Source organism: Eumetopias jubatus, unplaced genomic scaffold, assembly GCF_037043125.1.
Source record: "Eumetopias jubatus isolate StellerSeaLion01/CBP00866 unplaced genomic scaffold, mEumJub1_p1.0 scaffold_9, whole genome shotgun sequence".
Taxonomy (NCBI): domain Eukaryota; kingdom Metazoa; phylum Chordata; class Mammalia; order Carnivora; family Otariidae; genus Eumetopias; species Eumetopias jubatus.
The window spans coordinates 80,734,148-80,749,760 of NW_028274815.1; the positions used below are offsets into that span (position 1 = coordinate 80,734,148).

A 15,613-nucleotide genomic window follows, 5' to 3' on the forward strand; every position below is an offset into this window, starting at 1 on the left:
AGATAAATCGGCATGTGATTATAAAAGTTAATTATTTCTTGAGTGTTTCTTATGTGCCAGGACCACTCAATTTTTTTTATATGCATTCTCTCATTAATTTCTTAAAAGCATCTCATAAGGTAGGTACTGTTATTAACGTTATGAATCGTTTCATTTTACAGTTGATGATGTTGAGGCACAAAAAGATGAAATAACTTGCCCAGGGTTACAACCTAATTAGTTGGATTCCAGGCTTAGTGTTGTTAAAAAGTATACCATATTGCAAAATCAACAACACAAGAAACAACAAGTATTGACGAGGACGTGGAGAAAAAGGAACCTTCGTGCACTGTGGGTAGGAATGCAAACTGGTACAGCCACTGTGGAAAACAGTATGGAGGTTCCCCAGAAAGTTAAAAATAGAACTACCCTATGATCCAGTAATCACACTATTGGGTATTTACCCAAAAAATTTAAAAAAAAAACCCACGAATTTAAAGGGATATATGCACCCTTATGTTTACTGCATCATTATTTACAATAGCCAAACTTTGGGAGTATCCCAATAATGGAATATTATTCAGCAACAAAAAAAGAATGAAATCTTGCCAATTGCAATGACTTGGATGGAGTTAGAGAGTATAATGCTAAGCAAAATAAGTCAGTCAGAGAAAGACAAATACCATATGTGGAATTTAAGAAACAAAACAAACAAGCACAGGAAAAAGAGAGGCAGACAGAGAGACAATACAAGAAACAGACTCTTAACTGTAGAGAACAAACTGATGGTTACCAGAGGGGAGGTGGGTAGGGGGATGGGGAAAATAGGGAATGGGAATTAAAGAGTATACTTATTATGATGAAAAAAATGATAAAAAAATACCATATTGCATGCTGTCTGTCTATCCACCTATCCATACATCAATTCATCCATATAATATCTATACAACAGGATGAGACATGAACACAACAGACAACAGATAGCAAAGTGAATTGTGAGACACACATCTTAGGGGATTGTACCCTCAGGCATTTAGCTAAAATTGGGTTTTTTAAAAATCTACTAAGTCCTCAACTTCAAATCACTCATGATGGAATAGAGAGGAGGAGGTCTAAGGGGATTTCTTGTGGCAAGATGACCTTCTTACCTGTGAAGGGTGTGTGGGACAGAGTGTGGCTCAATCAGCTCAGGCCTAGCAGAATAGGATTCACAGATTCACTTGAAGAACTCTTTGTGAGGCCCCTGGAGTTAGTGTCTGGCTATGGCATAGGATTCCTGATAGATTATAGACAGGATGGCCAGTGCACTTGGTGGTAGAGGAGAGTGGTTACCACCCTGGTTTCAGCCAGCACACCCACACTCTGTCTAGGCCAAGAATGGCAGAGTAGTTCCTATGGCCAGAAGTTGTCTACGTGTGAGAAAGAGCCGACATGTGGGAGAGCCTGGGCTCTGCCCAGCAAAAGTCCCCCAGAATGGACAGTCAGGTTGCAGAAAGTCATTCACCAACCCAAGAAATGCATACTAGAACATTCCCAAGGGCTGCTCTGAAGAAGCCACCAAAGGGACCAGGAAACAAGAGTCTGCCTGGCCCCCAAAGTGTGAAGCTGAGCAGTAGGAACTTTCCAGCCATTTTTACTTCCCCTGCTTCCAGAGGGGTCAAACTAACCCCCAGCAAGTTTTGGGGAGGAGGGATAGAGAGGAAAGAAGAAGCCCCCGTGTCTAGTTCTTTGTAGGCAAGAAGCCATCCTGGAGGAGAGAAGAAAAAGATTCCACTTTAAACCCAATTCAGTTTTGATGTTATATGGAACTGGACATTCTAAGCATCAGACTGATACCATGTGGTAAATTAAGAGTGACAACAGGGCTTTGTATCACCCGAGGACTAAAGGGGTCACACTTCGTGCTCACATGCTCATTCAGGAGTGGAAGAACCACCCAATGAGCAGATTCAAAGCACCATGCGAAACGAAGACAAAGTCACTGTGTGATTAGTCCCTTAGCTCCTGCTGGTCGTGTGTGTGTGCATGTGTGTGCAAACGTGCAAATAAACTATATGCGTGTGGCTACAGCTCTGGACAGTGAGGCTATAGCCAGTATTTATCCTCCTCTTTTTATATTTTTCTCTAATTTTTACACTTTCTATAAAGGGATTGTAATACTTTTATAATCAGAAAAACATCAGTAAAATGTTATTTTTAAAAAGGAAGTCAGTGTTATGGAAATTCCCTAATCCATGTGAGATATTACTTGCACCAAGAATGAGCACTACCCATCATATGCCCAGAGCTGCCAAAAAGAGCAAGAAACATTCCGACATCTGCACAGGAACTTGATGTGGAATCTGGAATCAACTCCATTCCCGGGGGAAGAGGGAGGAAATGAGAATTGGGTATTTTGTTGTTTCTCTTGTAAACAAGCTTTGGGATCATATCCCTTTCCCCTTCCTCTCCCTAGGCCATTAGTCACAAATTCGGCAGCAAGGGTCCCTTCCCAACACGGGCTCCCCTGAATGGCCTGTTCTTCGGGCAAACCCCCAACAAGAACTGAAAGTTAGTGGTCTTGAAGAATGGATTCTAAGGCAAGTATTAAGATGAAAAATGCTAAATAAATGCCCATTGCCACACACTGGAGTCTCTCTCTTTTTTTTTTTTTTACCTTTTCCTTTGGAATGCTCTGCAATGAGACTACCCTAGAGGGGATACAACTTAAAAGGAACTCTGAAAAAGATTTTGAAAAATAGGCTTTGATTTCTTAGAAAAAGAAGTGGAGATCTTACAGAGACTAAATATGTCACGCTCAAGTCACACCGCTTCCATCTGATCAAGTTGCCGGGCAGGTAGATAAAGAAAATGCTGTAGAGCCAGGGTACCCAGGAGTGGGTCCCCCTGAGGAAGTGTCCCAGGCTGCCAAGTGATGAAATGGCTAAAGATGTGGGCTAAATGATAAGCTACTCGAGGGAATTCCTGGCTGGCTGGAAAACCTTACTCAGGGAAACCTTGTGAGCACAGAGTGTACTCAACATCTTGTACGCACTCATATTGCTTTCATTTATTGAATGAGGGATAAGAGATATTCATTTCAAATATGGGCGCTTCGGCAGGTTGAGAAGACTGGATGACCTACAAGATTCAAGAAGATACTGGTAAACAGAACTGCAGATTGAAACTAAGAAGCTAAAATATAGGAATAAGGGAGTGGCTGCTCCTGAGTTCAAATAGTCACCTGCATAACGACAATAATCTGAGAATAATATTTTGTATTTATATAGAGTATTTCACAGTTTCCAAAGCAGTTTTGGGGGGTAGCTTAATTTTAATTCATGTGAAAAAATACTTAAGGGTTATTTTTGTTGACCACAAGTTTGAAATGAAAACAACAGAGTAACATAGAAGGATAAAAGCCAATGGTAGCCCTCCCCCTCCCAATAAAAGTAAGAGCCCCTGTCATCTGAGCACTCCTAAGGCACTGGGTTGTACCATTGGGGCTACCTACCTTTTAGGAAGAACATCAGTAAATTGAAGTCATAATGAAACAAGTGGGCAGGAAGGTAAAAATTTGGGAGCCGAGGAATATTCAGTGTGGAGAAGGGAAGATGAGGAGATGTAAAAAATTGGTTCAAATATTTGAGCAGCTGCTATATTAGGAGATTCTCCTACGTATTTTAGTATTATCAAAAGTGCAGGACTTCCACCAATGGCTCTGTTTCAGGGATGAAGATTTTGGCTAGAGGAGTGGATCTTAAAATGTCAATGTTTTGGAAACAACATTGGAATCTGCAGAATTGCTTGTGGGAGGGTAACCTGGAGCAGCCACTTTGGAAAATAGTTTGGCCCCATCCCCAGATATCATAGTTGCACACCCCCTTAGCCTGCAAGGTTCATCCCTGGACATACATGCCTAAAAAAGCATCTTCATGTGCACAGCAGGAAATATGCACGTGAATATTCACAACAGCAGAATCTGGAAACAACTCAAATGCCCAGCAGTAGGACAGCAGGTGAGTAAATTGTGAAATATTACACAATGGTCAAATGAATCTAGATGAATCTTAGTACAATTTTAAGTGGACAAAGACAAATAACATGATACCCCTTTTTAAAAAAGTTAGGCCACAGGGACGCCTGGGTGGCTCAATTGGTTAAGCCACTGCCTTCAGCTCAGGTCATGATCCCACGGTCCTGGGATTGAGTCCCACACCGGGCTCCTTGCTCAGTAGGGAGTCTGCTTCTCCCTCTCCCTGTCACTCCCGTTTGTGCTCTCTCTCTGACAAATAAGTAAAATCTTAAAAAGTTAAGCCACAAAAATTAAAAATTTTTGTGCTTTTTAGAAATACATATATGTAATAGGTTAGACAAAGAAAGCCAAACACCATATGATCTTGCTTACATGTGAACCTAAAAAGCAAAAACAAAACAAACTCACAGATACAGAAAACAGGCTGGTGGTTGACAGAGCAAGGGGCAGGGGAGTGGGCAAAAGGGGTAAATGTGGTCAAAAGATTAAAAAATACACATAAATGCACTAAAACTCTTTTTCAAAAAGCAAGGTAATGAAGAACAGGTTGATGGTTCCCACCAGTGGGACAGGGCAGGGAGATGGGATATGGGGCATCTGGTGCGATGGTTCATTTGGGGTGGTGGGTTCACAGATGTTTACCACATTGTTAAAAAGAACGAAATACCCAGATGGAATTAGGCCATGCATAAACCCATGGTGACAGTGTGTCATGAACCAATTCAGTTCTGTCCATCTGAGGGCCACTGAAAAGAGGGAGAGGCACAAAAAAAGGAAAGACGGAAGGGAGGGATGGAAAATACTGAATTGGCATCATTGTGGCCTGGTCAGCAAGCTCCTTGTCACCCACATCATTTCAGCCTAAGCCAGGTGGCTACCCAACACGGTATGGTTGTGCAGGTTGTGAGCTGCACCAAGGTCCCTGATGAGGAGTCAAGCAGGTTTTCATCGGCCTGTGCTCTATATGCCACGCAAGACCCTGGAGCAGAACTAGGTTTGCCCAGAGGAAGAGCACAGAAGTGTGCTGCCCCATTACCCACCTCTAAGGCTTGTCTTTGTCCAGAGAGGGCACTTTGTTCGCATAAAAGCTCTAGCCAGAGATGTTTTCAGAGGAATCTTGCACTGGGTATTCAATTGGACTAGGTGACCTCCAAGGTCTCTTGGAACTCAAGGATATTTTTGAGGGAGTAACAAATAGAAAGAGGTCTGATTCACAATTCAGGAGACTGGATTGGACACTGTAGGGAAGCAAATTCTACCACCGGAAAATATATCTCTTTGGTAAGTGGATTCTTCTAGGCTGATTATTTTTAAGAAAGAGAAGGCTCAGGAAGAACCTTTGACCTTTCCCCTAATTGCCTAAAAGAATTTAGAGGACTTGATATCCTCTAATTGAGGTATCACTGTAGATAACTACAGTATAACATGAAAGATGTGGAAGACGAGGAATTTAGCAAAATCTGTTAAAATTCTTCTTATTGTTTCTGTATGGTCCATCTAACATTTGTTTACCAAACATTTACTCTTTTTCATCTTCCTATGAATTGCATTCCTTCCCTTTTGAAGTCCCACTTTCCTACACTCTTCTTGGGTCTGGATGGCATATAAGTCTCAATTGCCTGACTGCCAGGCGGGCCATAGTGAGCCTCCACACATACATAGTTAAATTTGTTAATTTGTCTCTTGTCAATTTAAATCTTAGACCAACCAAAAGAATCTGAAAGCGTAGAGGAAAATGTTTTTTCCCCAAAACACCACCCATACATTACAAATAGCTGTGTGATCCTCAGCCTTAATCACTGCTGGTTTGTTTTCTTGACTTCAAATGCTACCTGCTTCAGCCAATGGCTGTGACACAAGACAAAGCATTAAAGATGCCAACTGTTTCCTCCTCACCCACATGTCTTTCCTGCAGGCCGCCCTTGCCTGTTACAGTATCGGGCACTGGGGCAGAAGGTCAGGTATAGCATCATGGGAAACACCATCCAAGCAGCCATAACGGGAAATCAGGAAGCCAGTGAAGGCAGTTGGCTTCTGGGAAGGGGCAAGGAGTAGGCCAGTGGAGAGAAGCAGATCCCACTGGTTTAGGGATATACCAGAGAGAAAGAAAAGAGATGCCTGGTGACTTAGAATCTAGTTGTGGCCTATCTGAAATGGGAACCACCAGCCACATATGGCTACTGCACACTTGAATTGTGGCTAGTCCAAGCTGAGATGGACTGTACATGTAAGGTACACACCAGATTTTTGAGATTTGGCATGAACAAAAGAATGAAAAAGTAACTCAATGATTTTATAATATCGATTCCATGTTGAAATAATATTTTGAATATTTTGGATTAAATTTCAAAATAATAAAAATTTTCATCTTTTAAAATACTTCAAAAATGAGGATACTAGGATATTTTAAATTATATCTGTGGCTCCCATTGCATTTCTATTAGGCAGCAAAGGACTAGACTCTATGAAGCCCAAACTTTTTATAATAGGATTTAATGAGATATCCCTTTCCCTTTTAAAAATTCTCCTTTTAACTTGTTTTGAGTTGGTGTCTATTCCTAAAAACCAGATGGAGGGCACCTGGGTGGCTCAGTTGGTTAAGCGACTGCCTTCGGCTCAGGTCATGATCCTGGAGTCCCGGGATTGAGTCCTGCATTGGGCTCCCTGCTCAGCAGGGAGTCTGCTTTTCCCTCTGACCCTCCGCCCCTCATGCTCTCTCTCTCCCTCTCTCATTCTGTCTCTCAACTAAATAAAATCCTAAAAAAAAAAAAGATGGAAAAGTGCCTTAAAAATAAATACAACTATGATTGGAAGTTATTGTTAATTTAATAATGATTAAGTCCTATGATTCTATTAATTATTTCCATCAACAAATCCTACTGGCTCGGTTTCCCAAATATACCCAGAATTTGACCTCTTCTCACTGCTGAATCCCTGCCCACTCTCTGCACACCTGGCTCCTCTCACCTCCCTGATTTGACCTCAAGGTCCTGAGGATCATCCTGGTCCTCTCCCTGTTCTCCTCTCTCCAGCTGTTGCAGCCTCCTTGCTGCTTGTGCTCCTTTGTCCCTCAGGGTCTTTGCACTGGCTCTGCCTACACTGTTCTTTGTTCATATCCACGTACTCACTGCCTATCACTGTGGACTCAAATGTTACTTCTGAGGGAGGCCTTCCCTGTTTGCCTTCCCTAAAATTACAACTCTTACACACACACACACACACACCCCTTATCTCCTGCTCTATTATTCCCCTTAGCATTTATACTATCTCATATACTATGTATTTTATCTTATGTATCAGTCTCCTTCAACTATAATAAATTTAGTAAGTGCAGGAATTTTTCTGTCTTGCTCATTATTGTATTCCCAGCATCTAAAACAGTGCCTGACACAGCAGCTGCTCAATAAATATTTGTTGTATGTGGAGGATCTCAGCAGACTATTCTTGTGCTAATAAGTGTTTGCTGGGGGCACCTGGGTGGCTCAGTCATTAGCGTCTGCCTTCGGCTCAGGTCATGATCCCAGGGTCCTGGGATCGAGCCCTGCGTTGGGCTCCCTGCTCAGCGGAAAGCCTGCTTCTCCCTCTCCCACTCCCCCTGCTTGTGTTCCCTCTCTCGCTGTGTCTCTCTGTCAAATAAATAAATAAAATCTTAAAAAAAAAGTGTTTGCTGTATTTTATATGGTCTACACGAAGTTTCTGACAGAGTTCTTAACCTCCAGAGGAGATATTTAAGAGCCACTGAATTCTCTAAGTACAACCAAATTGTAGGAAGCACCAGCTCTCTGACACCTCAAGTGGTTCTTAGAGTTTGTGTGGTGCTACGTGTTGGCATTTTTGTTTGAAGACTTATTTGAGAGAGAGCACGCTTGAGCAGGAGGGGCAGAGGGACAGGGAGAGAGATTCTGGAGCAGACTCCCCACTGAGCATGGAGCCCAACATGGCGCTCTATCTCACGACCCTGAGCCAAAATCAAGAGTCAGACTTAATCGATTGCACCACCCATGCACCCCAAGTGTTGGCATTTCTATGCAGGGAATAATGGCCCAGCAAACCTGGCTGAGTTTTTAGAATATTTGGAGCTGCCACAGTTGTACTTTCTTAGACACCACCCATTCCTTACCTTTCCTGGCCCCTCATTATGAAGTGTGGACAAAGGACAGAATGGATTTTCGAGGAAGATGAAGGAATATATTAGCCATCTGGTTGGCTTCCCAGAGTGAAGCCAATTATTCCCACTGAGAACCCATTAGACCCAAATAAATTTTAATATTTCCTCATCAATTCACTTGCGTTTTTTTTGTTTGTTTGTTTGTTTTTTTACTCAGTGAGCACTGTATTTTTATCTTCACAACCAACCTTCCCAAATGTGGCTGGGTTGACTTGGTCCTGAGCATTTTGGCCACAGCTTTCCACATAAATCTCATACATCAGGCAGCGAGGCACACTGTACCCTTCACAGATACAGAAATTGTCAACCAACCTGGGGGGAGAGGAAGACAAGGCAGAGGAAATTGGCATCAGTTTCTCTAGGGCAGAAAATTTTGATCCAAGGAAATGAAACCTGTTTAACTTATTGAATGCAAAGGCTCACCAACCATCATCAATAATGTACCTTTTTGTTCTCAGCCCAGAGTTAAGTATTTTGATTGTGGGTCTTTATTTATTAAATCTTTAATTTTAATTCCAGTATCATTAACATACAGTGCTATAATTTTCAGGTGTACCATATAGTGATTCAACAATTCTATACATTACTGAGCATTCATCATAAGTGTGCTATTAATCCCCATCACCTAATTCATCCATCCCCCTACCCACTCTCCTCTGGGAAACATCAGTTTGTTCTCTATAGTTAAGAGTTTGTTTTTTGGTTTGTCTCTCTTTATTTTTCCTTTGCTCATTTGTTTTGTTTCTCAAATTCCACATATGAATAAAATCATATGGAATTTGTCTTTCTCTGACTTATTTTGCTCAGCATTATACTCTAACTCCATCCATGTTGTTGTAAATGGCAAGATTTCATTCTTTTTTATGGCTGAATAATATTTCATTTGTATATATACCACATCTTCTTTATCCATTCATCTATTGATGAATACTTGGGCTGCTTCCATAGTTTGGCTATTGTAAATAATGCTGCAATAAACAGGAGTGCATATATCCTTTTGAATTAGTGTTTTTGTATTTTTGGGGTAAATACCCGTAGTGTGCTTACTGGATCATAGGGGAGTTCTATTTTTAACTTTTTGAGGAACCTCCATACTGTTTTCCACAGTGGCTGTACCAGTTTGCATTCTGATTATGGGTCTTTAGATAATCAACGTGGTGGGTTTTTATTGTTGTTTTGTTTGTTTTTTGGTCTGTTTTTGTTTTTGGCATGTAGGCATATTAAAAAGAAGCCCAAATTATTGGCTCAGCAGACACTGTTTTATGTCCTATTGTAAAGGTTGTAGCCAAGAATTCTATAGCTATAAAGTGGGGATTATTTACTTGATCTATCACCCCTGCAGGCTTGCCAGTCCCTGTGTGCTTGTGACCCAGGTCACATGTGCAACGCTTTGCCTCCCTCCCCCAGTTGTTTGCACAATTTTTAAATCTGACTCATTTAGGGCAGGCCACAATATTTTGATTATTTAAATTGATATGAGATGTAAAATGCAAGACACCAAGAGACAGGCAGACACTCCAGCTGAGTGGCATTTGTATGTGATCTGCAGCATTTCAGGCCTCTGCTCAAGGTGGGGTCTTCAACTGCTCAAGTGTTCCCACACTTGCGGGGAGGTAGCAGTCCCTTGGCAATGAGGGGCTCTGCCTGTGGCTCACAGCCCACAGCCAGACCTGTGGGGATAGCCATGTCCCTGTTCCAGCAACTGGTATGTGTGTGGGTTAAGAAGTGGGGGAGGCTGAGGCCAGAAAGTGTGGTCCACAGTGACATCTGATCACAACCCCTCCTTCACTGGTTGAGGAGAGACTCTCAGGGTTCTTATTCTTTTAGAGAAATATGCAAAGGAAGCCAATATAATTTTTAAGCACAGAAGAATTTTTCAGCAGGGAATTTACCAATACATCGTCTCCTTTCTCATTGATGATATAAAGCTTATTTTCTGGGATGAGGCCCACTGAGGACTGCACTTACTTTCCCTGAGAGCTAAAGACACAATTGTCAACCCCATCGGCTTCCTCATAAAAGGAAAAACTAACATATAGGAGGTGGGGGAAATCTTTGGCCCTGTATACTGAGGTATACAAATTATCACAGGCCAGACAGCTTAAAACAACAGAAATTGGTTCTCTCACAGTTCTGGAGGCTGAGAGTCCAAAATCAAGGTGTCCATAGGGCTGGTTCCTTCCAGAGGCTCTGAGGGAGAATGTGTTGTATGCTCTTCTCCTAGCTTCTGGTGTTCACTGGACATCCTTAGCTTATAAATGCGTCACACTCATGTCTACCTCTGTCTTTACCCGGGCTTCTCTTCTCTGAGCGTCCTCTCTCCTCTTCTTATGAGGACACCAGTGATTGGATTTAGGACCCAGCTGAATCCAGTATGATCTCTTCTTAATTACTTACAACTGGAAAGACCCTATTTCCAAATAAGGTCACATTCTGAGCTTCCAGATAGATAAGTATTTTGGGGAGACACTATCCAACCCAGTACCTGCCCAAGAAGGGGATTTTCCAAGGGTCTCCTTAACATCATTGTGAGAATGTGCCACTTGACATACTTGACCATGGTTTAAATATAGCTGCTAGAGTACCAATTATTTGGCTCAATGTTGAATACAGGATGATGGCTCTCAGTGGGGAGGGGAGGGGCAAATTCCTACAACTAGGTGATTTTTTATATTTCTTTTGTTAAGAAACCACTCATTGATAGATGAAAAGCCTATACTTGAGGTATCACAAAAGACAGCTATGCTTGGGGAGCTGCCGCAAAATATGATAGATGTCAAGTTCAAACTCACTGCTGTTTACCTATAGCTACTACTGATTTAGTCATGGAATGGTCTCCTCAAAAAAGAAACATGCGAAATACTCCTTAAAATGAACTCTAGTTTAAATGTTTGCAAACCCTTCTACCTCGTCACAGAAATTCATTTGTTCTAGGCCTCTATGAACTGTGTCTTTCTCTTTCAAAATGACATTACTGAGTCTGCCTGTTATCTGGGTGCACAAGGCTAAATAATACTATCAGGGAGAATAACAGTAAAGGATCTCATGACCCTGAGATCATGACCTGAGCCAAAATCAAGAGTCAGATGCTTAAACGACGGAGCCATTCAGGCACCTCTATGAATTTTTATTTTAAGTAAATGATTTCTTTTTAAGTAATCTCTATACCCAAACTCACAACCCTAAGATCAAGAGTCACATGCTCTCCTGACGGAGCCACCCAGGTGCCCCTTGAAATTATGATCAATGAGTATTATCCAGGGCTTTGCACCTCACAGATGGGCTTGCATTCTGACTCTGAGATACCTCCTAGAGCTTTTGTGACTAGAAAACAAGCACATGATATGCTTAGTACACTTCTTGGCACATGGAAGCTCTTATTGGTGTTGTTTTAGTGTCTACCTCCAAAATATTCAGAGGATGCAAGAAAGACGGCCCTGTTGGCAGACTGGCAGCCCAGAAACACCTGCAGTAAATGAGACTGACTTTCAACTACATGTGGGTCCAAAGAGAGGCTGATGGGGGTGGGGGGATGTGTAGGCAGTAGGGTTGGGCTGAACTACTGGCAGGTGGGATTGGTTAAGGATTTTACACTGTGCCACCAAAATGTGTTTTGGTGATCCATGATTATGAAGGTGTAGGATGAATCAGATCACTGAATTCCTTGCTTAGCTGCCTAAGAACAGTATTTACCAGGCCTCACCATCAGATGAAGTTGATTGCTAAGATCGTAAAAACATTCATGATGTTCTCCTTGTTTTGAGTGATGGACAATCTGATAGTAGCCAACATCAGAGTGCACATATCTAGCCCTGCGATTCTCACATTTTCTGAGTGCTCCTTTCCATGGTAAAGAAAAATGTAATGCTGGGAATTACACATGCTGGCACTTATAGTACCCTGATTCAGCCTGATCAAAAGCTATGAATTCTGTATTTTTCAAAATAAATTTGCATGTCATTAATTTCAACAGTCTGCAGAAATTTTAAAAAGCCATACATGTGAGAGACAGTTATTTTAGACTATGGCCAGGCTCAGCATACCTAGGGATTAGAGGATGCGTAGTAGTTTCATCTGAGGTCTGAAACCAGGGGTCCCACCCTGTCAGACTTGTTCGGTCTGCACTCCCCAGTAGGGGAAGTCAAGTCACTGCTCTTCATCCCTTTGTGCTCCCCTGAGATCTGACCACTTCTCTCTCAATTCCTACAACCCTTCCTGTCTGTGAAACAGAAAATGTCTATTACTTCTGTTTCTGGAGACTGTCCTGCTCCTTGCAGGACCTTTCTCCTTGGAGAATTTATCGTGTTTACGACAGCAGCACTGAAGTCTCTAAGGAATGCTGAGGATCTAACTAGTGACTGGAAAATGAAGCTATGAAGCAATGCTGAAAGTGGAATGTTTCTGCCATGGGACAATAATCAGCCCCCTTTCTGGTCTGTCACTCAGAATCTCTGGACAGCTCGCCCACCAGTACCCGCTGCCACTCTTCTAGGAAACTGGTCTCCTTGGGCATCTTCTAACACTCTCCAGGATGCTAAGGCTCTGGATTACAAACTGAGTGGCTCTACTTGTGTGTGTAGTTTTTAAAATATACATTTATTTTTTAATTGTGATAAAATATATATAACAAAATTTACCATTTTAAAATGTACAGTTCTGTGGCATTAAACACCTTCACATTGTTGTGCAATCATCACCACCAACCATTCAAAGAACTCTTTTCATTTTGCAAAACTGAAATCCTGTACCCATTAAACACTAACTCCTCCTTCTCTCTCCCCAAGTACCTGGCACCTACCATTCTACTTTCAGCCTCTATGAATGGGACTATTTTAGGTACTTCATACAAGTGGAATCATATGGTATTTGTCCTTTTGTGACTGGCTTATTTCATTTAGCGTAATGTCTTCAAGTTTCATCCATATTGTAGTATGTATCAGAATTTCCTTTTTTTAAGCCTGAGTAATAATAGTCCATTGTATGTACATATTGCATTTTGTTTATCCATTCACCTGTTGATGGACACTTGGATTGTTTCCACCTTTTGGTTATTGTGTATAATGCTGCTATACACATGGGTGTGCAAAAATCCACTTGAGTCCCTGCTTTCAATTCTTTGGGAGTACACACCTTGAAGTGGAATTGCTGGATCATATGGTAGTTCCATTTCAATTTTTTGAGGTGCCACCATATTGTTTTCCATAATGGGTGCACCATTTTACATTCCCACCAACAGTGCACAAGGGCTCCAATTTCTCCATTTTTGACAACACTCGTTATTTTCTATTTTTGTTTGTTTGATAACGGCCATCCTAATGGGTGCGAAGTGGTTGGGGCTGTATTTTTAATGCCAATGTTAAGACTACCAGTACCAATGATCTTTTAAACATTCCACCTCATAGGCTGAATGCCTAAAGAGCAGTCCTCCACAGGAAGTTATGCCCTCCTTGCCACCATTGCTCTACCTCCTCCCCAAACTTGAAGAGCATGACCTCTGTGTTTGCGAGACCTGTAAGGGTGAGTTGGAATTCATGGCATAGGACTTGAATTAGTTCAGCTCACTGCTAAAATGGTCTACACCATCCTAAGTGATTTAGGGCACCTGCACTGTGGGCAGCCTGCATTGAGTCATTTCATAGACAACCTTAGGAGGCTGTCGAGGTATGTTTCAATCTCTAATCATTCTTTCAAGTCTCTAGAATATAATGCAAATCCTAGAAACTCTAATTTACTAAATGGTGACCTGGAACGGTTGACAAAGGCATCCTAATAGTTCTTTCTTCTAAGAAGGAGCCACTCTGCTGAGGGGTTGGAGTCAGTGAGTGTAAAAGAAAGAGAGCACTGTTGTGTAGTATTCTGAAAACTTGGTGTGTGCTCTAATATGTAGTCTTTTGATTTTTTTTCTCTTATGCAAGATAAAATATATAAAAAATTTTCTCTTGGAAGAAAAGGGTAAAACTTTAGGCCTTTTCATGTTTAATCACAAACACACCCTTCATTTTTCTATTTTGCTCACATAACTTTTCCAGAAAGTCTTTCCTGAGAAGTATTCCTTAAAACCTTTTTAAAAAGTAATCAGATATCTGCTATTTATTCACCTTGTAAAACTTAGGTTTTAGATTTTAGAACTGGTTTCAATTATTTTCCTATTTATGAAAAGCTACAAACCCATGAGTTCATCAGTCCCAGGGGCTAATGATATTTTTCTTTCCAGTTTTTCTGCCCCTATTTAAATAGCCAGAAGTGAATTTCACAAACAATGTGGAATGCATTGTTAAAGCTAAAAATTGCTTTGCTTTAAGTTAGAAAACATCCCATTCTGGATCTCATACGGAGGGGAAACATTTCCTCTCCTGACCAACGCCCACGTGCCTTCAGATGTATATGTAAGAGCAGGTCCAACCAACAGGCCCCCCAGTGGGGGGCAATCTGGATTGCTTCCCGCGGTCAGTGTGACCAACAGGGAAGTCCTCACATGGAAAACCCACATCAGGAGGTCGTGTGTGTGTGTGTGTGTGTGTGTGTGTGTGTGTGTCCAGTCCCATCCGCCGCTCTGGCGAGCCAGCATCAAAAGGCACTGGTTCTGGGTGTGAACGGCTGTCCTTCTAGGCCTATTTATCAAGGCTCCCGGAGCACGGCGGTCGCTCCTTGCACTGGGCACTGGCCCGGGGTCCTGGGGACAGCAGCAGAGGGAGTGACGTTTCCCCCCTTCCCTGCCCCACCTCTTCCATTCTATCGGCCCAGAGCGCCTCCCAGCCCAGACCGCGAAACCCGGCCCAAAGGGAAGGCGTCCGGGGCCGCTCACCACTGGATGATACCGCTGTGCAGACCCCGGGTGCCCGCGCCGCCCGACAGGGAGGCTGGCACATCCTCAGCCATGGCTCGGACCAGGGCCCGCCGCACCCAGACAGGGAGCCGGCGGCTGCGGCTGCACCAGTCCGGCCGCCGCCGCTGCTGGGTGTTTACTTTAGAGCTGGGCGCGAGGGGCACGCGGGGGCGCGGAGGGGCGGGGGGCCGGAGCTGAGTCAGCCCGGCCGGAGCCCCGCGCGCGCGGCGGAGGCTGCTGGGTCGCGCCCTGGGCCCTGCTGTGAAGGTTGTTGGGGGCGGGGGTGGGGAGACGGGGTCGCCGGCCCCTAGATCAAAAGATCGAAAGACAGAAGTACAGAAGGCGCTCTTCCCACCTTGCTACCAAGCCATCAAACAAACGAGGAAGCAACAAATAAAAACCAATGTATATAAGTTTCAAATCAGGTCACAGCAGTGGTGACTATCAGCGGTCCTCAACCTTGTTTGCGCTTTGGAATTACCCGCGCGGTTTTCAAAAATATGGACGCCCAAGCGCCAATCCCAGAGGTTCTGATGTAATTGGTCTGGGGGTGGGAGCGGCCCAGGCAAACGGGCTTTTACAAGCTCCCCAGGAGTTTAGTGATGCTGGTGTGCACTCGGGACTG

At 42.9% G+C, this 15,613-nt stretch overlaps 1 protein-coding gene across 1 annotated transcript in view; it reads right to left on the bottom strand.

The window, feature by feature from the left end:
• Positions 1 to 15,041, bottom strand: part of RFX8 (regulatory factor X8) — a 62,915-nt gene extending 47,874 nt beyond the window's left edge. Inside the window, exons 1-2 of the mRNA XM_088026631.1 lie at positions 14,968 to 15,041; positions 8,351 to 8,474 (exon numbers count right to left, since the gene is read on the bottom strand). Of these exons, the coding sequence (XP_087882757.1) occupies positions 8,351 to 8,474; positions 14,968 to 15,041 (198 nt within the window). The remainder of the gene's footprint in view (positions 1 to 8,350; positions 8,475 to 14,967) is intronic.
• Between the last annotated feature and the right edge of the window lie 572 nt (positions 15,042 to 15,613).